Source organism: Epinephelus fuscoguttatus, linkage group LG9, assembly GCF_011397635.1.
Source record: "Epinephelus fuscoguttatus linkage group LG9, E.fuscoguttatus.final_Chr_v1".
Lineage (NCBI taxonomy): Eukaryota > Metazoa > Chordata > Actinopteri > Perciformes > Serranidae > Epinephelus > Epinephelus fuscoguttatus.
The window spans coordinates 16,467,695-16,489,364 of record NC_064760.1 but is presented as its reverse complement, the minus strand read 5'-3'; the positions used below and the strand labels follow the sequence as shown (position 1 = coordinate 16,489,364).

General features: G+C 41.1%; 1 protein-coding gene across 7 annotated transcripts in view; it reads right to left on the bottom strand.

The window, feature by feature from the left end:
- diaph2 (diaphanous-related formin 2) overlaps nucleotides 1-21,670 on the bottom strand; it is a 513,027-nt gene that overhangs the window by 95,411 nt on the left and 395,946 nt on the right. For all 7 annotated transcript variants that reach the window (XM_049585042.1, XM_049585047.1, XM_049585043.1 and 4 more), the window contains one exon: nucleotides 68-232. In XM_049585042.1, coding sequence (XP_049440999.1) covers nucleotides 68-232 — 165 coding nt within the window. The remainder of the gene's footprint in view (nucleotides 1-67; nucleotides 233-21,670) is intronic.

Here is a 21,670-nt window from a genome sequence, read left to right as displayed (position 1 = left end):
ATGAGTGGGTGGTGGCTTCTGTTAGACTTTGCATGTACATACACAAACCAAGTAGCTATATACTCACCATGAAGAGCATGCGGAAGTTGGCCAGTTCTCCGAAGAAATCCTCCACACTGACCGAGTGAGGGTCAAAGGCAAAAAAGCTGCCAATGCTCTCGTAGAGCTTTTGCATGTTCTTGTGCATCGTGGACAGCTTCTCATACTGCTCCCGGGCATGCTTGGAGAAGCCGTGAGGAGGACAGAGTTAAGGGAAAAAGGAGAACAGCAAGTCTCAAGCACAGAGAAAATAAAACAAGATATACATATTAAAAGCTAGTGTAATCAGCAATATAATGACACCTCACAAACGTGTTCATCCGTGACAAAACAAGCCATTGTGAGAAATGATCACTTCAGAGGCTTTATAGCATTCAAAAAGCCCACCTATGTCAAGGTCAACAAAACAAAACACTGGATAAGGAAGGGTCAGAGACAATCTAATGTGCTATTACAATAACCTCTCCAACTCCCTTTGGAGTCAATGGCATGGTGAGCTAATAGCTGCAGCCCTGGAGTAATGGAAAGGTGTTTTGTAGTCAGCAGCATGACACAGATGGTTGCTGGAAAAGCTGATTGCAGTCATTGTTCTATTGTTTCTCCCAACAACAGTGGGGTCAGGTTGTTTTGAACCTCACAGCTCACGTCGCACTGTGTAATTTACTGAACAGGCGGAGCACTATTCTCCTGGTGAATGGCTATTGACAGCCGGCATCAGTTAAGCATTATCACAGCAGCCACTGACCTCATGGAGACTCCACTTGGACACTCCAAGACCCACACACCCTGTGTGGGATGAGTACGACACAACTTTGCACACACACATACCGGCAACTTGTATACACCTGCATGTACATGCTTGCAAACAAAGACAAAAAAAAAAAAAAAGAAAAAGAAAACTACCCTCAACAGAGACTCCTCCAGCAGCAGCATTTCCAATGTATCAGCAATAGTGTCCAACAACCTGCTGCGTCTTCAATCATTTTCATCTTCCTTCTTAAGAGGCTATAGTTATTATAGCTGTAATATCTGTAATAGCTCAAAGCTTATCATTATAATGTGGAATTAAATTGTTGGAAATTCGGTTTTATTTTTACAGCCCTGGCCATCAGTTCCATTGGTTACAATAACGTTGTACTTACAAGTAATTGCTGAGATGTCATGACGCGGCAAGATTTCTAAAAATAGGTCCAACAGATCGTGCATCGGCAGACAGATGATCAGCAAGGGTAAAAACCAGCCAGAGGTTTTGACAGGTAAGCTACTATTTTATTTTAATGAAAACGAAAGAAAGCAAAGCTGTAATGCCGTTGATAAAATGTAAACTGTGAGTGTACAACTACATTAAAGGTTTTATATGCAGCACTTAGAGCATTAATAAGGCAACAAACACCTATTTACTAATTAAAGGTATAGTAAAGTAATGGCGTCCAGAGTAGAGAATGAGGTCGCACTCCCTCTCTGTATGTTGTAATCCGAGCTTCTCTGTAGTTTGTTGTGGTAAGCCGGTCCAGCCACGCGTTCATTTTAGTGCCTGTGAGTATCCCACTGACAAGTTCATCGCCACTGCTTCGTGCTGCACTCATATGGTAGTTACGGCTGATATTAGGATGGAAGTATCTTGGAACCTCTAAAGTGGCCACACTACATATGTTAACAACCATAACTTGGCACAGGAGGCCTGTCAGGCTTTCAAAACAAGGGAAAATGCGGAAACAATGTGCATATGTAAGTCTGACAGGTGATGGCCTCAAAGTTTAGAAGGGAGTGTCGTGCTTCTCGCTTTTCTGTACCCAAAAAATGCAACAGGAGAGATGTCGGATATGGATTTAAAAACGTGGCAGACATCACTCACAACTGGATCCATGGAAGATCAACAGAAACTCCTTTGTTTGGTCCAAGGTAAGATGCTAACCAACATTAGACAGCTTGGCGGTTGGCAAACAAAGAGGGTGGAATAATGATGAGTTACTTGGATTTAACTTTTAGTTAGGTAACTGTTATACCAATGAGGCTGTTTGCTCTGTAGAGAAATGGAAACGCAGGATAATTTAGTTTGGCTAGCATATAAACATTAGCTTTAAATAGAACACTACATTGACTGACCCTGCTGTGAAAGAGCTCTGTTGTTCCTGTTTGTGTTTGTTCTTCACATGAATTGTCAAGACACATGGTGCCCAACTCTCTCAAATGCATATTTGTAGACTTCCTGCCTTGCCATCTGATATTTCTGAACTGTCATTCCATACATTTGCTACAACTTCCTTTAGAACATCTCTCACTGATATCCTTGAAAATGCCACATTGACAGGCCGGGTGCGGAAGCTTCACAGGCTTGACAACAGTAACCAGAGAGGGTGGGAGTTAGGACAGGCTAATCTTAACAGATAAATACAATGATTCGGTCATTGTCACTCAAGAGAGAGCAGAACCACCTTCATAAGAACCCTTTACAGTTTTGAAAATTGAGTTTGCCTTATGATTCTGGCTTTTGTGGTACAACATGTGGGAAGTATATATTAATATCTGATGGTATACATATGTGACAATAATCATATGTGTATAATAACAGTAGAAGTATGGCACACACAGACAGACACGGACACACACACACACACACACACTCCACTCCCTGTCCTCCCCCTCCCCCCCTCTCTCGCTCTCTCTCGCTCTCTCTCTCTGTCCTCTTTCTCCCTTCTCTCCCTTTCTGCATGTCGCTAACTCGGCCGTCTATGTCTGTCTGTCTGTGTGTGTCATACTTCTACTGTTATTATACACATATGATTAGTGTCACATATGTATACAATCAGATATTAATTCAACATATTGTACCACAATTGCCAGAATTATAATTATAATATTATTACTTTTATTAATGTTGTTGTAAGCTACATTATGTGCAATAAACATTTCAGAGCTGCTCTGACAGATTGACAGTCTGATCCTTGTGCACAGTGTTATTTAAACAAGTAAATATAAAAACGACAGAGGTTTGATTTGAGCTGAGGATGAATTCATGCAGTGTCATATTTGAACGTTAAGACAAAAAGTGATGTTCAAAGAAATGACTGATCTGCATAAATTCAGTAACTTAAGACAGTCCTGAGTAACAAACAAATATGCAGCAGGTTAACTTCTATCACAGCGGTGCCTGGATAGTGTGACGTGTGAGGTTGTGTTGCTGCTGTAGTGTAAAATGCCTCCTGCTGATTCTGTTGTCATTAGTCATTAGTCAAACTGAGCTTGAAGTGCCTGTGCTGTCACCTAATTACATGCTCATTAATTAGCATACCAATGGCTTCACTCTGACAGACACAAGCCTGTGTGTGTTTGTGTGTGTGTTGTTTGATCATCACACATGTCAAAGTTTCATTAGGTCACATGGCTTATGTCTACAACTTGAGCTGGGGGACGACGGCGAGGGGCCGAGGTCCCTCCCAACGCTGCTTGCAGCTTTAATTGAGATTGTGTTTTTATACTGTATGTTATGCTTACATACTAAAGCAGCAGTCTCCTGTCCACACCATCATGGGTACAGATACACATTATTAGTGCTCATATGCAGTCGCCTTGGCAACATACACAGGCTGGTGGTACAGCATGTGGCCTGTGATTGTCAGGGCTAAACAGTTACCAAGATATTGTTCTTTGTGAAAAATCTTCAATTATCATGTGAAAGGCAGTGTTTCTCTACAGTGCCATTTATTCATGGTTTGTTTGTTTGTTCTGTCATCTTGGTAGGCGTCCATGTTGAGGTCCAGGGATTGTTCTGTGTCCCTAGGCAAGTTATTAACTCACATTTTTTGTTTCCATGTGGATATAAATAACACATGCGCATGTGTGTGTGTGTGTGTGTGATGTATTTGTGCTCTTACTGTACATATGCTCACATGGAAGTGTGTGTGTGTGTGTGTGTGTGTGTGTGTGTGTGTGTGTGTGTGTGTGTGTGTGTGGAAGAGGCCTTTGTGTAGCTGACAGGGAATAAAAGCACCGACAGGGTAGGCTGGTCGGATTACCTCCCTGCAAGCTAGTGTTTACCAAAACAGCAGCAGTGATGGCACAGTCCAGGTTAGCAGCAAGCCCACACACAGGCCCGACGGATGGACTCATCCTTCTGTCTTTCCTCTTCCCTGTCTCTATCTCCTTGTCTGCCTGAACCTGATTTATCCCCCTTGCTTCTGTCAGACTGCCTTTATCTCTTCTTTTGACCACCTCCCCCTCACTGCACTTGTGTGTGAAAACTCAGGGGCCCCGACAGATAGATGTAAAAGTAAAACTTTGCCAAAGAAAGATATCTTTTCAACATCCAAACTCCTGACAGAGCTGTATTGTAATGCAGAGGTGTTTGTTTGGTAAAGTCCTGAAACTATCCTTGTAAAGAAGAAATCCCTTTTTAGGGACCAATGCACCATAAACGGCACCATATGGTTCAGTGTCATTGATTAGTTAAACTGAACCTCAGTGCTTCGTCCAAAAAATACTACTGTAGTCAGTTTCAAGTGCTAGACTGAGCTTCACTTAAAATGCTCCCTCTCAACAATGCCTAATTTGTTAGAATAGAGCTTTGACTCTGAAGGATAAAATGAGAAAGGCATAAATATTTATAATGCTACACTGAACACCAGAATCAGCAACAGGTTCATGCCAAAAAGCAAGCCAAACATTAATGTGTCAATTTAGCAGCAAGAGACATGCTGATATTATTCTGGCATGGAAAGGCTTATTAACAGCATTTAGATTCAATATTGATTCCTCCTCACAGCAGAGTCCAACGTGCCTTTAGCTCAGGAAATGTTCAGGTCACAACTGTTGCCTCCCTTGTAGAATAGTAGTTAAAAAAACATTGAAGCAGTGGTTACTTTCAGTGCTTGTTGTGGCTTGTGGCTCTCAGTGTTTCTTTTTCTCTCTCTTAGTCTCTCACACACACACACTCATACACTCATACACACATGTATGCACATGCACAGTGGTAGATGTGTCCCGCTGGGAACTGGACTGAGGCTGACTGGGCTTTTGCTCCTTGTATTTCCACATCAAAGACATGTCATATTGATGGAGCCTGACGCACACTATCCTGCAGCAACACAACCGGTATGCTAGAGCCTTCATCAAACACACACATACAGCCACACAATGAACAGGCAAACACACACACACACACACACACACACACACACACACACACACACACACACACACACAGTCACACACCCATTCTTTGAATGTCTCTCTGTCAGGTTGTCTGTTACTCTTTTCTTTCCTTTAGTTTCTCACAGTCATTGTAGCCTTTATTGTCTTTTCTTCTGCAAAGATAAATCTTTTTATTATTTCTTTCTCCTTTCTTCGTGTCCGACACCGTCTCTTTCAAACACATTCCCTTTATAATTCTTTCTACATTTCCCCTTGATATTCTCTCCATTAAATTCTCTCGCTCTACCATAAAAAAAAAAAAGTTAAAAAATCCCTTCTTTCTCTCCTACACAGAGTGAACTTTCGCAAGTATGCTGTCTGAGCTGCGTGTGGTATTCTCATCACTTGGGCTTGGAGCAGAGTAGGGAGCAGAGGCGATGGGTCTCAAGGTAAAGCATCATACAGCCTTTGGTTGCCCCGACCCTGTTTGTCAGTCTCTGCTCTCCTCTTCTCACTGTCCTCAGAGAAGTGCTACCGCCCGCACTTCCTGTGCACTGCACCTCGACAATGCAAAGCAACACAATTGCTCCAGGGCTGGAGGGCTCAATGCTGCAAATGTGGATGCTACTGAAGAGATCTGCAGAGTCCTTCCTGGATTTCATGCTAATGGTCAGATTAGTTGATTAACTTTGCAAACACGGGCATTTTATAGCTCTCTGCCTTGTCTTTCTTGAATTTTTAAGACTCTCTCAACTGAATCTGGCATAACTGGAGGATGAACAATTATAGTTCAAAAAGGGCTCCTGGAAAAGCAGCAAGTGACTAAACATAACACACTAAGGCTTGGCTTACACAGCTCCCGTTTCTGACAGCGTCTTATCTGACAGTGTTGATTTACAAATGCAATGTCAGATGTAAAATGTGATGTTGATGGCAGTGCTCTGCTAGTTCATGATTTTATAATTCTTACTCTCCCTCTCCCAAATCTCCAGTTGATGCCAAAACCCACCCTGTCCTTGTAAAAATCTAGAATTAGTTCTTTGTCCCGCAACAGTGTCCTCATTACTGTGTTTAATCAGTCACTTTTTATCTGTGTGTTTGACACGTCAGAAAGGGTACATTTAACATCAGTAAGCTATGATTAAGGGCACTCATTTTTAACACCACAAAGTGACATCAAAATCATATCCAAGTCAGACTTACCCTAGATGTACAAAAAAAAAAAAAAAAGCTCTCGTGAAGCCAGACTCCATTCAATTCTGTGATAAAACCCCGAGAAAGAGGAGGGGGAAAAAAATCCATTTATGAGCCAAAACAAAGTTAAAACAGTTTTCACAATGGCCACCTATGAGGATGGCAATAAATTACCTGGTTTGTTTACCTGAGTGCATGAGAGAGTTATTAAAGTGCTGCATAAAACCCTACAGTGGGGGCCCAAAAAGCCTCCTTAATAAATCTCCTGTAACCTAGTTGCATTAATGTTTATTTAATGCTTTTCCTATGTGCTGGCTGGCCCCTCCATCCGAGGCCCCACACTAAGCCTGCTTTTCTCCAAACCCCACCATCCCTGCTCCCTTTATCCCCACACCTCCTGCCAACAGCCCCTGTGGGCCAAATTACACCAAAGCTGCCCACTGACTGGACACAACCCATCATGTTGAGAGCGAGAGTGGGATGAGAGAGGGATGAAGGAATGGAGTGCAGAGGTAGGGCACAAAGTGAGAGAGAGAATATGGACTTTTAAATGTAAAAATTATTTCTATTGACTCAAATCTATGTATGACTGCAACAGATCTTATTTTCTGTATTATAAATCTAAAATTATTTGTCTTCTTAAATTCAAAGCATTAAAAAGCAGGAAAGGAAAAGCAGAAAAGTCAGGAAAGGGGAATTCATACTGTGTTGTTAGGTTTACAGGGTATTTTTTTTCCAACCCCCATTAGCCAAGACTTGACATGATAGTATTCCTCTCCAGCCTGTGAGTCAGGTTCCTAAGTGAGGAGGACAGGACCATTCTGTTGTGTGCGGTGATACAAGCGGGGGGAGGTCCACAGGGCGAGTGGAAAAGAGGCTGACAGCGTCCTGAGTTGGGCCATGGCACAGACACTGGGGCTCTCAGAGGGAATTAGCAGAGCAGCCAGTTCCAGAAAATTGGGATGTGACCTGGTGCTGAGGTGGATGGAGGGAGGAGGGGGGGAGTGTGTGAGATGAGGGAGAAGGGAGGAGGGAGGAGGGAGGATACAGTGAAGAGAGGGAGGGCTGCAAAAATTTAAAGGAAGCCTTATACTGTGTGTTTAAAGGTGTAGACCACAGTCACATATCTGGATGTACTGAAAAAATTACCTGTGATCTGATTTCATTTTTAAGAGAAGAGCAACAATAAATGTCCACAGACACTGTTAAACAGTCATGCTATCTGTTGTAACTAATTGACAGTGTGGTATTTTGAGCTAAAGGCTAATGTTAGTGTGCTAATATGCTCCCACTGAAGATGCTAACATGGTGAGCAAAAAATGCTTACCATGTTCACTATGTTATTTAGCAATGCCAACATTCAGTCTATTCTTATTCGCTGTTGTTACTCCTTACTTCAGAGAAGTAATGCAATATAGTTCATATATAATCCATGTCATCTTGAGCTAGGAGGCTGTGATTGAGGGGCCTATGTGCTGCAGGCTGTCATCTCTCACATGACAGGAGCAAAAGAGGAAATCATGTAACAGTATAACAGTACAAGCAAGAAGGTCTGCATAGGGAGGCGATTGGGGTGAATGGATGGGTCAAACACAGGACTTTCACCCAGGGGACCAAGGTTTGTGTACTAAGTGAAACAAAAATGAACACAGATACTTTAAATTACGTACATACATAAGATCATGTCAGTATGTCACATCATGTCCCGTTATGTTAAGTATGTTATGGAAAAACATGATTCTTTTGGTGAACCTGGACTAACTGATAGGGGCGCAAATTTGTAAGATATCATATGACCCATGTGCATGACTTTTCGTAAGATATCATACAAACCGCTGGATGAGTATATGTTGTAAAATACACTAATACGCAAAGTTAGGGGATTACCAAAGTCATGAGAACATGCCACCAGGGAGCCACAAATGTCTGAGTCATGTTTATGCCCATCCATTCATTCGATGTACCCTGCTGTTAGAACTGCATGAAGAGTCAGGGGCTTACAAACGTATATTATCATAATTTTATCTGTGGGAAACATTAATATCTCTTCAAAAGTCCACGCCAATAGATCCATCCAGAATTTTTTGGGATATTTCACACTAGAACAAAGTGGTAAATGACAGACCGGCCAACACTGACATGACAAGAGTCCTGCTGCAATCGTGGCTCAACAAGTATAGAATTAGTCCTACTAGCAGCAATAGCGTTCTCGGGTCTAAGAGCAAGACAGCCAACCTGCGTTTGCTAGGTGATTATAGAGCACCTTGGATAATAACCGACTTCAAACTTAGAGAACAAGACAAAAAGGCCTCTACAATCTCAGCTCATGTGAAATGGAAACCTGAGAGGCCAAGAATAAAGAATTCAAGTCAGGTTCATTTCACATGTGGAAAATAATTAAATCTGTAGCAAACTGAATGCCTTAGTGAAACAATACTCTCGGAAAATTGCTGGACTTTGTCCAAACTAATCAAAACAACACCTTGTGCCATCGAGAAACTCTATCCTGTTGATCCGTCTTTGTCGCTGCACACATTCAGATACACACACAACAAACTGTGTCTCCCCCCCTCCCTCTCTCTCTTTCTCTGTTGGATTACAGAAGGTGCCAACATGGTGGTGATTACTCGATGCCATCTCCCTCCCCTTTGCAAAATGTAATTAATGTAATACTTCAGTGTGCCACTGCAGTGATCATAGTCGACTTTAACCTCTAAACCTTCAGTGTTCTCGGTGTCTTAAATGCTTCCTTGATTCACTTTGCAGTCCAAAATATTAAAAAAAAAACAACACTCTGTATTAGACTTGTCACGACAACTGCTTTTGTTGGACATTTACTGTCCCAGAAATAATTGTGATAAACAATATTATTGTCATTTTAAGACCACTTTATGCTGCTGATATAATGATAATATTATAGCAGAATAATGCAGGTCCACCTTTTTAAAGAGCAATAAACTTTTACACCAGAATATTCAGACACTGGAATTGGAATATATATGTATATAAAAAAAACTATATTTTTTAAAAAGCAATGAACACCTGTTAATAAGAAAGTATATATAAAGTTATAGTGCCTCTATAGGAGTAGCCCAGAATTATGCAGTCAGGAACGAAATACAAATTTGGCCAACAAAATCCAGTTGAAACCAAGCAATGCCTCTTGCAAATAATAGAAAAGCATCAGGAAGCTCAAGGAACACCTTAATTCAGCTGGTGTCCTGCGGTTAGCTCTCAGGGACGGCCGCCCTGGGAGTGTTTTTTGTGTGTTTTTACGGAGTGGAGAATGAGGTTGTCGGAGGATAAAAACTGAGTTAGTTCAGGCAGGACACACAGCAAGCTAAGCTCACAACCCAGCTCCATCAGCTGATCTCAAACAGCCAAATCATCTGATGGAGCAGCTGATTGCTGGAAGGGAGTCAGCTGATAGATCACATGAGTCCTCGGTGGTTCTCATTAAGGGCGCAATATTTAAACTGCTCTGGCCTGCCTACTGTTGCTGCTTCCTCTGCAAGCTGCTTTGCAACCTGCCTCCATCCCAGCTCCTCCTTTTCATGCTGTATCTGACTTATCAATGTCATTTCTGTTTGTCATTGATGCTGCTCTGTTCTGTTCCCGGGGGGTCTTTGCTGCTGCACTCTCTGCCTTAGGCTTTTCATGTAGGTGTATGGAAGGGCAGAGAGGTGTTCTCACTCTGCCTTAGGCTCTCCTTGTTTGCACGTTGAAGGGCAGAGAGGTGTGCTCTTTGCCTTAAGGCTTTCTACGTAATCGCATGGAAGGGCAGACAGGTTTGTTCTCTCTGCCGTGGGCTTTCAACGTAGGTGCTTCGAAGAGGCTTTCTGTGTAGGCCCGAGGAAAGGCAGAGGGGCCCCAGAACAGAGCCATACCGCTAAATATAATACTGCAAACGGAAATAAAGTTTTCTCTGACTAAGCTATTCCAGCTATTCCTGACTGAACTACAAATGATGACTCTTTGGCTCATTGCTAGTGTCCGGCAAGCCAATGACTATCAGAACTGTGCCTCCTTCACTCCAAAAGTGCAGCTGCAGGGTACAGGTAAGGTACACTGTGCACTGCGTTGTCTTTTAAGTGTTTTTTTTTTTTTGTTTGTTTTGTTTTTAAATTATTCCTCTGACTCATGCAAGTGGGCTGGGATGGTACGTTAAAAAAGGGAGAATCGCTGAGCCCAAGTCTTACAATGGTCAGAAAAACCCAACATCATGTTGGCTGAGCTGGTGGCAAACTTCTTACGTAATATATGTAAACACAACTGGCAATATTGAGGTAAGCATAATAATCAAAGTCATGTACATCTATCGTACAATAAGTGGGTAATGTAATTATTATGACAGACAAAATACACATACATAATATATAGAAAGTGTACAGTAGTTTATATGAAATACATAGACAGTGTATACATATATATTTAATAAGTGTAAGGGCTGTGCTTTCCACACATCAGAGCCTCAGTGAATTTTATTACCACACTGACACGGGGGTCATGACCTTCCCTCTCTCAGTACTCCTCTCCATCACCTCCCCTGCAGCTCCTGCCTCCCTTTTCTCTTGAAATTAAAAGCCAGATTTGATGTCAATTTTACTGTCAATTTATTCTGCCCGTCTGCCCCTGAAATATTTATACCTGTAGAGAGGAAGGTTGTTTCTGCTTAAGCATTCAAAGCTCTTCACTACAGCACCCAGCTGGTGTTGGAACAACTCGATGAGGGGCAGACTGGTGGGTGTAATGACTACATCTGATAAAGGAAAAGAGACTATATAAATTAGATATGAGGGGATTAGGTCCATGGGAATGACCTGTTGAATCATGGATAGGCTATTAAAAAGGGGAGAGACAGCATGGAAAAATTCAAAAAATAATTTGGTGTCCACTATAATGGTGCCGGTGAGTGAGTGCATGTGAACACAACGCGGTCCCATTAAGATTATTGAAAAACACACCCACACGCGCACACACTTTTATCTTTGATGACCTTTTATGGTGTTGTCATCCTTTCATCCTCATCCAAAGCAATCTCATGTCACATCAGTGCCCAGGGACTGTGCTTCTCAGTGTAATTTTCACAGAGTGGAAACATGACAATGCAAATCCACTGTGTTTACAATGTTCATACTTGTCAAACTGTAAAAGGTCAAGTCTCTCGCTTCCCCATGACGCTGATCTAATCGGTAAACATCAATCCCTATGTCTACATTACAATGGCTCGCAAGATGCCCCTTGAAGAGACAAGTATGTGCATGAACACAGGCATCACACATGCCATTTAATAGACACAGGCAAGCTTGTAAACAATATAACACAGCCGAACATCCACAGAAAACCCAACTGAACCAGTCTATGCTTCAGTATTTATTATTCAGAAAAAAACACCCATGAGAAATGTTTAATTATGATACACAGCCATCATCCATTGATCTGGGTCAATGTATTGTTTCAACGATCAGTGATCCAATATCATCGACACAAGTGAAAACATCAATCCATATCATCATCTTAAGATAAGATACACCATTATTTTGAAATTCCCATGGCATGTCTGTGTCACAGTTAAACCATGGTAGCACCAGGCAGATGATGGCAAGCAGCCAAGAACAAGACAAAGAGGATATTAACCCCCCTCTTGGGAATAAATGTGCAGTATGGAAATATTTTTTTGAATTTGGGAGAAAAGACAGACAAACCACATGACGTATGCAAACAATGCTGTTACAAATTAAAATACTTGGGAAACATGATGAACCTGGGCTGCTCTGTTTCAACAGTGTTAGGCTGAAAAAATATGAATGCGGGCTGAAGTTCAAACGTGTTGTTCTGTTTGGAGATGCACTAACTTAATCCAAAAGTGAGTATGAAAAAATCAAAACACAATACCAAATACCAAAAGCAACTAGCAGAAAACAACTGTTTCGGCTATGAATCTTAACAGTTATTATTGAGCCAGATTTTATACATTTGTTAAATGTCCTTGTCGCACAGCTGTGTTGTACGTGGGATTGCTGAGTCAATTTAAAGAACACCATCCTGCACTGGTCACAGTAAATTTCAATGATACGTGTTCCTTCTTTTGTTTATGGACAAAAACAAAAAAGAAAGGGGTGGCAGCTTTTTCTGTATCAAACAGGAATGTGATCTAGTCTCATATCAGCCACAAACCTTTGAATTTAATCGAATAAAAATAGCAATGTGGCAGACTTTGTAATATCAGCAAATGTTGTACTGTTGTCCATGAAATTCATATAATATGGTATCATTACAAAAACATGATTGTTTTATACCCCTAATATCCAGTACTGAACATTCATGGATTGAATGATCAATAAATCAAATCAATATGTTCAGTCCCTGGGCAAAAACAGAGCTGGAAGAATTTGGTAGGAAAATGGATACGATATTTTCCTCTAATAATTGACCCTTCGCTAAGTCGAGTCCCTGAACACAGACTGACCAATCATAGCATAGCACCGGGCCAGCTTAGACCAGGGTCCAACAACAACACAGCTGTGCTCCACTGACTCTAATGCAGTCTTTTCAGATTTCCTTCATTTTCAGGCTGGTTTTGTGGATTTGGAGCTAAATGTTGTCCCTGGGGCACGTTGTGTATTAATGATACTCGTTACCTGGAGAGGTTGGAAAAAGATATACGTTTCTTCTCTGTTCCAAAACCAAAATCAAACCTGAAAAGTGTAGGGTTAGCTAGCTAGCTACTGAAGATATAGCCTACTGAATGTATACACATGCTGCTTTTGCTTTTTAATGATTATAACAGTGAAAAAAAGACCGACCCTGCTGTACAGGAACCAGTGAAGGGAAGCAGGGAAACTTTATTGAACCAGCTGTGTGGCAGCACAGTGTGTGCAAAAGAACAGAGCTTCCAGACAGTCCGGTGGCGAAGGTCCAACCGTTGACGTTGGCACAGGGGCGAAGCCAAACACTGTTCATTTAGCAAGGACTCAATTACACATGCATTCAGTTTAATTATTTAATCTTGTTCGGATGCATTTACTTCACACCTTTGAAAACTAAAATAAGACAAAAATGCATTGCATCTCATTGAAATTGGCTTGCCTTATTTCTAGACAATATATTAGAATACTAACACACTATACTCCTAACCTCCTACTGTGGAGTTAAAACAGCTTTTTCCTCACCGTATGATCAATTTAAAAGACTTGTCTGGCTTTGCTACTGAGGGAGTACAAAGAATGTGTGGGACGCACAGTATAGACTTGTTTCCTTGCACACATCATGTCTATGTAGTTCTATGCCACGGTGACAGTGATGAATCACAATTGCTGGTCTGCACTTTTTGTTCTGTGCTCTGTCTCTCTGCCTCTTTATTTTAACAGTCTTTATCTGCCTGTAACAAGCATTTTGCAAACTTACTTTCACACAGACATGCACACTCATTGTCTAGCCTGTTTCCACCAGATCATAACCACTGTAGGTGTATTGTAGTTGTACTGATCTGTTATGTAGGAGGCACATATAAATGATTGTATGGATTTCTTTCTGTTGAGGCGTTAATGTGGATAGAACATAACGGTAGAACATTATGTACAATCATGTGTTCACCATCAATACGATCAGTGGTTGCCTGGTGTTACCATATTGATTTGAGTTTTCATCAATTGCTCAGACTGTATGATTTGAGTTTAAGCCAAGTGTTTCTGTGTGCAGGGCATGATGACCAGGCCCTTCAAATGTAATACACAAAAACATGGTGGCGACCTGCTGCTGTGTTTATAAAGACAGACATCTCTGGAGCTGCTGTGCCTCCAGTCACTCTGGAAAACGCAGCTACTCTTGCTTATATTCACTTGTCATTAAAATGTAGTAAAGCAGAAACATTACACACACACAATCTTGACATAATGCCTACAACAAGAAAAGCAAAATGATGCAAATGAATGCTTAAAAGAAAAGCAAATCATCACTTACACTTTTCTGTGACTGAAGATTGCCTGAATCATCTTGACGTGGTAAACTCTTTATGTACAATCTGCTACTCTCAGCCGCTTTAAACAAATGCGGGGTATTTTCTAAGTATTTGAAAAGTGCTGTTTGACCAAGGTTTGCTCACAGCACGTCCAGATTACATCTTCTTTGTGTGATCACGGTGCATAAAGCTGGAAATGGGACCTCTTAGGTGGCCACTTAATGCATGCTTCCTGATCAGACCAGTAATCAAGCCAGGCAGCGCCGTTTGCAAATGGACATCATGTTGGGCTGCCTTTGATGTGTGCCTCTAGACTGCTGGGGAGTGTTTTAAATGTCAATGGAATCTCCTGCCTTCATACTGGACTGCTTCAACCCTCTGCACCTCACAACGAACATAACAGGTACTATAGCTAAATCTCCTGATAATATGTAAATTACATTGATATGCTGTAAATAACTAAACAATAACATCAATTGTTCTCTGTTCTAATATGGGAATGAGAGCACGGGTTAGCTACTGGATATGGAGAATAATATTTCCACAATCCACAACAAAGGCAGATTTATTCAAATCAATTAGATATGTGAATGTGAGAGAGAGAGAGAAAGGGAAAAATCTGACACCCAGCAAGGTCAACCAGTGTGGTTTGTGCACAAATCATTAAATTGCTCAAATAAAATGAAAATCGATGTCTAAATTGTTTCACTTATTTATTCAAAATATGATAATCAACCTTTTTCTCCAAAGGAAAGGCCATTTGGGGCAACAGCTCATATTTGTTGATACTTATAGCTTCAAAAGCCTCAACTGTAGCAATGGAGATGATTTCACCTGTTCAGATACCCCCTCCATTCCAATGGACATAATTTTTCAAGGATTACTTGATCTATACTATACAGCCGACTCCACCGAAGTAGGGTTGTCATGAGAACCAATACTTCGGTACTAAGTCGATGCCAACACGCAAAAAATACGTCAGTACCTGTTTTTTTTCCGGTACCGTAAGTACCGGATACAACTTTGCCCTCAGTGGGCCGTGTCAATTCCTGCTGAAACTGACTGGGGCAGTATACGCGCGTCAGCCTGTGCCGAGGACGAGCGCTGAAGAAGTACGCCTGTTCTCCATCGTCTTTGCTAGAAACAATCGCTTCTACAAGTGCTAGAGCATAGATCGGGCCAAAAAATCCAGCCCAACCCCACCCAAGCCCACGCATGTTCTGTCCAAGCCTGGCCCCGCCTGTCCCTTTAACTGTAATTATGAGCCCGAGCCCAGTTTAAACCCGACTTTTTTTAGGGTACGAACGTGGATATTGCAGGCTGACTCTTGTCTTTCTTTCCATGGCAAGCCTTCGTCATGTGCCTCTTAAGTGTCGAGGTCCCCGTCTTTTTGCTGTCATATACCAGCATCGTGCTGCACTTGGTACACTCGGCAAAGCCAAAACACACGTTGTCACTGTCGATCACTCACGTGCGCAGCCAGTGGCACCCCTCAATTTCTGTTTTTTGATTTTTATCATGGTATCAAATGAGTATTGAGAATTGTGGAAATTCGCTGGTATTGGTATCGACTCCTGAAATTCTGGTATCGTGACAAGCCTACACCCAAGTGCACAAACTAATTTGACAGGACGACTACAAGCCAATCACAGGGTTGCACATCATCTAAAATGGACTGCAGTAGAGCCACGCCCCCTTTAAACAAGCATGACGGACCATGAGATAAGAAGAAAGCGCAAGGCAGGTTTCAGTCTATTAATCATATTGTTAAAGTACATAATTTGTGCATAAACTGTATTTAAAGCAGGGGTGTCAAACATACAACCCGGGGGCCAGTACTGGACCACCAAAGGGCCCGATATGGCCCACTAGATGACTTTGCACACCTAATGTTGATGCACTTGTAAACGCTAAGAGGTGTCAGGTTTCAGAGACAATTTAAAAAGTGAGGGGATACTTGAAGTAAAATGCTGCCTCAGAGGCTTTTTCCACCCTGACCACAATACAGTTCTTTGAGTTGACAATGAATAGGCTACTTACTGTGGTCATATTTAAAGATGGTGAATATTGTACAAAATATTATCAACCAGCAGCTTCAGTACAAAAGAATCTGCATCAGACAAAACAATATGGGTGGAATCCTGCTACTGAGACACTGACAAACCTTCAGACTGTAAATGGTTCGTGAAGCAGGGGACAACTTGACCTGCTTCTTTAAAAGCTTCCACTTTAGTGGAAAATTATGAAGAAAAAAAAAAAGACATGTAATGAAAGTGAGTAGTAGACTGCCTGAATTTGGGAAAACTGAGACGTACTTTTAAATTTGCACAATTTTGTTCTTGGGAAAGTACGGAGGAGGTGAATGGTTTCAAAAAGGAAAATGAAACTACTGTTGGAAAAGCTTCTTTTCTGATTTGATTATCTAACGATACAATCAGCTTATAATGCTGCCTACTGATTATGTACATAAAATATAAATGTCAGGGGGTTTTGAATATTCTGCTTTCTGGAGATACTTCAGACACTGACGATATTTTGAGTCATGATGACAGAAAGAATACATAGTATATAGACAATGTGTTTCAAAGCATCACTTTATCCACTGATGTGAGTTAACTATTCGTTAATATTAATAAACTCAATTATTGAAGGTTCATTAGTATGGTTTTGTATTTATCTGTAATGTAGCACAGTGTTAACAATGTTACTGATACAATTCTTTCTCACACCTTCAACTCAAACCATTGTGTTGCTCTGCCCAAAATATATCATTTAATAACTGAATTAATATCATAAACATGTGGGCAACTAGTCGACTAATGGCCTTAAAGGCACTATGTGTAACAATTTCAGTTGTTCTCTGAGACAAACAAATTTTGCAGTCAAAAGTGTGTCCGAGCACATGTGTATTTACCTCCATCAGTGTATCTAAGTATGTCCGTAAGCTCCGAAATTCTCATTTACATATATATTGCGACCGGTGTCTCATCATGTACAGCAGCAGCAAGCAGGTTAGTCACAAGTGCCGGTGCATTTGAAAAAAGGCAAAAAGGCAACGTGACTGGCCATTTCAAAAAAATGAGGGTCAACATCGGGGTATCCTTTCCCAAGTGGAGAGAGCTGCTGAGGGAGAATCACAGCTAACAGCAGCTAACAGCTGTTAGCGACCAGCGCTGCTAACAGCTGTTAGCTGCTGTTAGCGCAGTGTTGCAAGGAGAGGGATGAGGTGTGTGAGGTTGAGCCACTTGTCAGTTGTCAAAAGACAAGACTGATTGGTTTGTTTCAATTTACACCCGCCCCAACAGTCCTACATATTAAACACAGCGAGCATGGTGAGGAGGGGGTTTGTCAACTCGCGTGTCTGTGTAGGAGCCTGAATAAATACTCTATGAAGTATCGGATGACATGGTTTCATCAGTGTTATCATAGCTTTTTGGTACACAGCAGCTACCGTTGTTGCAATACGTGTTTGAAACACTGAGGCGCTAGAGTGCGCTATCCGTTTGAATGCAATATACGATCTCAACACAAGATGGGAGAAATTCACACACAGTGCCCGTTTAAATGACGACTATTGGTTGACGAGGAAAATTCTTAGTCGGACACAGCCCTAGTTTACTGTCATATTTAGTATTGGGTTGTTACTCACATTCAGATTCATAAACTTTTTTTTTTTTCCCCTAATGATTTATGAGTGGATTAAGAGTACAAATCCACTACGAGAATATTTTGTGTGTGTGTGTTTGGAACATAATTGGATTCTGAATGGGTTAAGTAAGCGTAATGTGTCAGTCCCAAAAGGTTGAGAGTGAAATGCATCTCAAAGTGTAACAAGTCAACAACTGGTCAAGTTTTTAATTTGTTTGTAGGTAAAGAAAGAATGGTGGCAAGTGTGATAAAAGCTGTGCTGGGGGGAGAGGAAGAGAGGGAGGCTGTATATTGATCAGATTCCTTCAGTAGGACCACTGGCCCAGCAGCTAGCGTGACAGAGTACAGCTCCATTCAATAGCCTTATCATTACCACAGCACAAACCCATTCAGCAGGTCAGCCTATTTGGCCCCTGGTTCAGTGTGTGTGAGTGTGTGTGTGTGTGTGTGTGTGTGTGTGTGTGTGTGTGTGCATGTGCGCACGTGTGTAAGTGTTTGTGTCTGCATGTGTGTGTGCTTGAGTGCATGCAGCGAGGGAAAAAAAAGAGAGGGTAAATTTCGATTCTTTGAGCCAATGAATCCCATTATAAGACCACTTACAGCACATTTCTTTGTTCAGAACACTTTCAGCCTAATGAAGTGTCCAAAGAGTGGAGTTAGAAGTAAAGAGAAGATGCTATCCACTAAAGAGTGTTTCAAAGCACAGGTAAAGTTATCGGTGGACAAAACCAGCTACAAAGTCAGATGTTAGTGGATTTTACTGAACAAACTTTGCCTTGTAAATGTAAACCCATGGCCTAAAAATAATGTTTAATATTGTGCTGTAATCATAAAGTCAGTTTTCTATACAGTGCTACAGGGCTTTGTAATTGGCACGCTGTAAATTAAATCTACTTCTCACATCTGGCGGAGACACAACATGGAGAAAATCAAACAACCAGTGCTGAGGAATTAAGCCTAAACTGGTTTGTTTTAAATACAGAAGGACAACCTCATCCTTTATTAGATTACAGTCATACATGAGTGGCAGAAGTAGCTGTCAAAGACGGGGGAGCTAGAGAAGGAGAGACGCAGACCAGGGAGAGAGGAATAATGGAGCCGTCTCCATTGGCAACGCAGAGGCACAGGGGCTATTTTTAGCAAATTAATTTAAGGCTCTAAATAATTAACTGATAATTATCTGGCAATCAAGAGTAAGATAAAATGATCTCCCCAAGAGTTTTTTTGTCATGTGGCTCAGCAGGCGGATGGAGGAGCTTTGTGTGACTCGCCAGTCAAAAACTGTTGGGTGTCATGGTGCAGAAAGAGGAGGGGAAAAAAAAAAAGACGGGGAATACAGTAAGATGTACTCGCTAGAAGGCAAGTGGATTTGCCAATGAATAGTCCCTAATGAGTGACAGAAAACTGGCACTTATAATCTGTTTGTTTGTGTAATAATAGATGTGCGCAGCAGCTGTCTTGCATGTGTTTGTCACGTGTTTATGCACACACACAGGCATACACATGTCAATATAAACAGCTACAGAAGATACACTTGACACGAATTACTGACACATGACTATGCAAAAAAAATGTAATTTTTCCTCAATCTTTATAAATGTGAATCAAGATGTGAATATTTTCCTCATCAGGATGACTAAGCGCAAATGGAGACTGAATAGAGGTTTAGCAGTTTTAGTTGTAAGTTCAGTGGAGAGGAAGAGGATGTTTTGTGTTTGAGTTGGGTAATCTTCACCTCTGACCCTGACAAGATTCCCTCTAGGGAGAGAATAAGAGGTGGGAGGAAGTGGTGACAAGCAGTTGATGAACTGCCTCAGGCTGGGTGTGTGAGTGTCCTCCAACCTGTAAAAATAAAATTACTTCCATCGCCAGTTCATCTCCTTCTCACCAAGTATCCCCTCTCCATTCTTGTCTTCATCTCTCTGACCCTCTCGTGTTTTACTCCTGCTCTCTCTGTCTCATTACTCCCTCAGTCCTCCTAAAACTGACCAGTATAGAATAGGTTGTCAAACTAAGTTGCAAATCTGTCAATCCGTCTGTCTCTCGGTCACCTGGATTTTTTTTAGCAGCTTCCTTCACTCGTACCTCTATGATGTGTATCTAATTGCACAACACTAACTGTTAAGTAGTGCTAGAGAGGAGGAGGAGAAAAAGCGGGGAGAAAATCCGAGAAAAAATGTCTATGATAATGTACTGTATAATGCTACTGTCAAATTAAAGGGCACTTTCAGGCTACAAAATAAATAGTGCTAAATGTCAACGTATACACAAGGGCACTGGTTCCTGTCAGGGCTTCACTGGGGGTCTCAAAGCCTTTTTGATTTGGGGGGGTGTAATAACTTGTTATTACTGTTATTATTGTTGGTTTTTAAATATATAGTAGAACTATATCTCAGCATTTCCTTCAATTCTGCAGAGACAGAGGAAGCTAAATGAAGTTGTTGTTTTTAAAGTTTAGATTTTCTTTCAAGATATAAACAAAAACTACGATTGCAGCCTCATGGCTATATGCTTCTACGAACCAGTTAAGCTGCAGTTACAAATTATATCCACGTGTGTCCAGACTTAAACGCAGCCATGACAGTTGACAACTTTGAATACGGATGTTGCTGCAAAGAAGCTACATATTCTAAATCTTCAACCCAGCAGCACAGATGATCTTTACAGTCAGCGCAGTTTCAAGATTAGTGCCATCAATTCAATATCAGACCAAATGTCTCCCCTTTTTTTCCTGAGATATGACGTTGAATAATGGTCAAAAGACTGTTTTTGCAGAACATTATGAAGTCAAAGCGAAGCTGACCTTTGACCTTTTATAGTATAGAAATCACTTCATAATTTTATTATAATAGACCTTAGTATAGAAATGTTTGAGTGATGGGAAACACATGTTTTCTGAGGTCACAGTGACCTCGAACCTTCGACCACCAAATCTTAATTAGTTCATTTTTGAGCCAAAGTGGACATGTGTGCCAAATTTGAGAAATTCTTTCAAGGTGTTCTTGAGACACTGCGTTCATGAGAATGAGACGGACACAAGGTCACAATGACATTGACCTTTGACCAACAAAATCTAATCAGTTCATCCATGAGTCCAAGGGGACATTTGTGCCTAATTTGAAGAAATTCCCTGAAGGTGTATTTGTGACATCGCATTCCCAAGAATTGGACAGACAACCCAAAATCACACTACCTCCGGCCACAGCTGTTGCCCTCACTGAGGCATAAAAAAGGGCACAGGAAAAGGGCAGAGTGAAGACCTGAACATGAGCTACATTCACAGAGCCTTCACTCTCTGCTGAACAGCACTGACCTGCATTAAAAACAGTACACAGTCAAAACAACCAAGAAGCTAATGAACCAACAGCCAAGCGCCAAGAAGAAGACTTAATTTTTCAGAAACAGATGCACATTAACAAAGGGAAAAAAAACATGATAAAGATAAATGTACAAAAGTTCCTAAAAATAATCTTCTAACAAATCTTCTCAAAGTTCGTTGAAACTGCTTGTTAACGGAAACTTCCTGCAATTACTGTGTTCACTACTTAGATTAATTGTAAAGTTTATTAGTCTTTCTGTACTATTGTTATGCATTGAATATAATAGGAATTATCAATAAAATATGTCACTCAGTCATGGGTTGTCAGTTTACGTAATGATAGGAAAGTGGTCCCTTAAGAAAAAGGGTTGGGATTCACT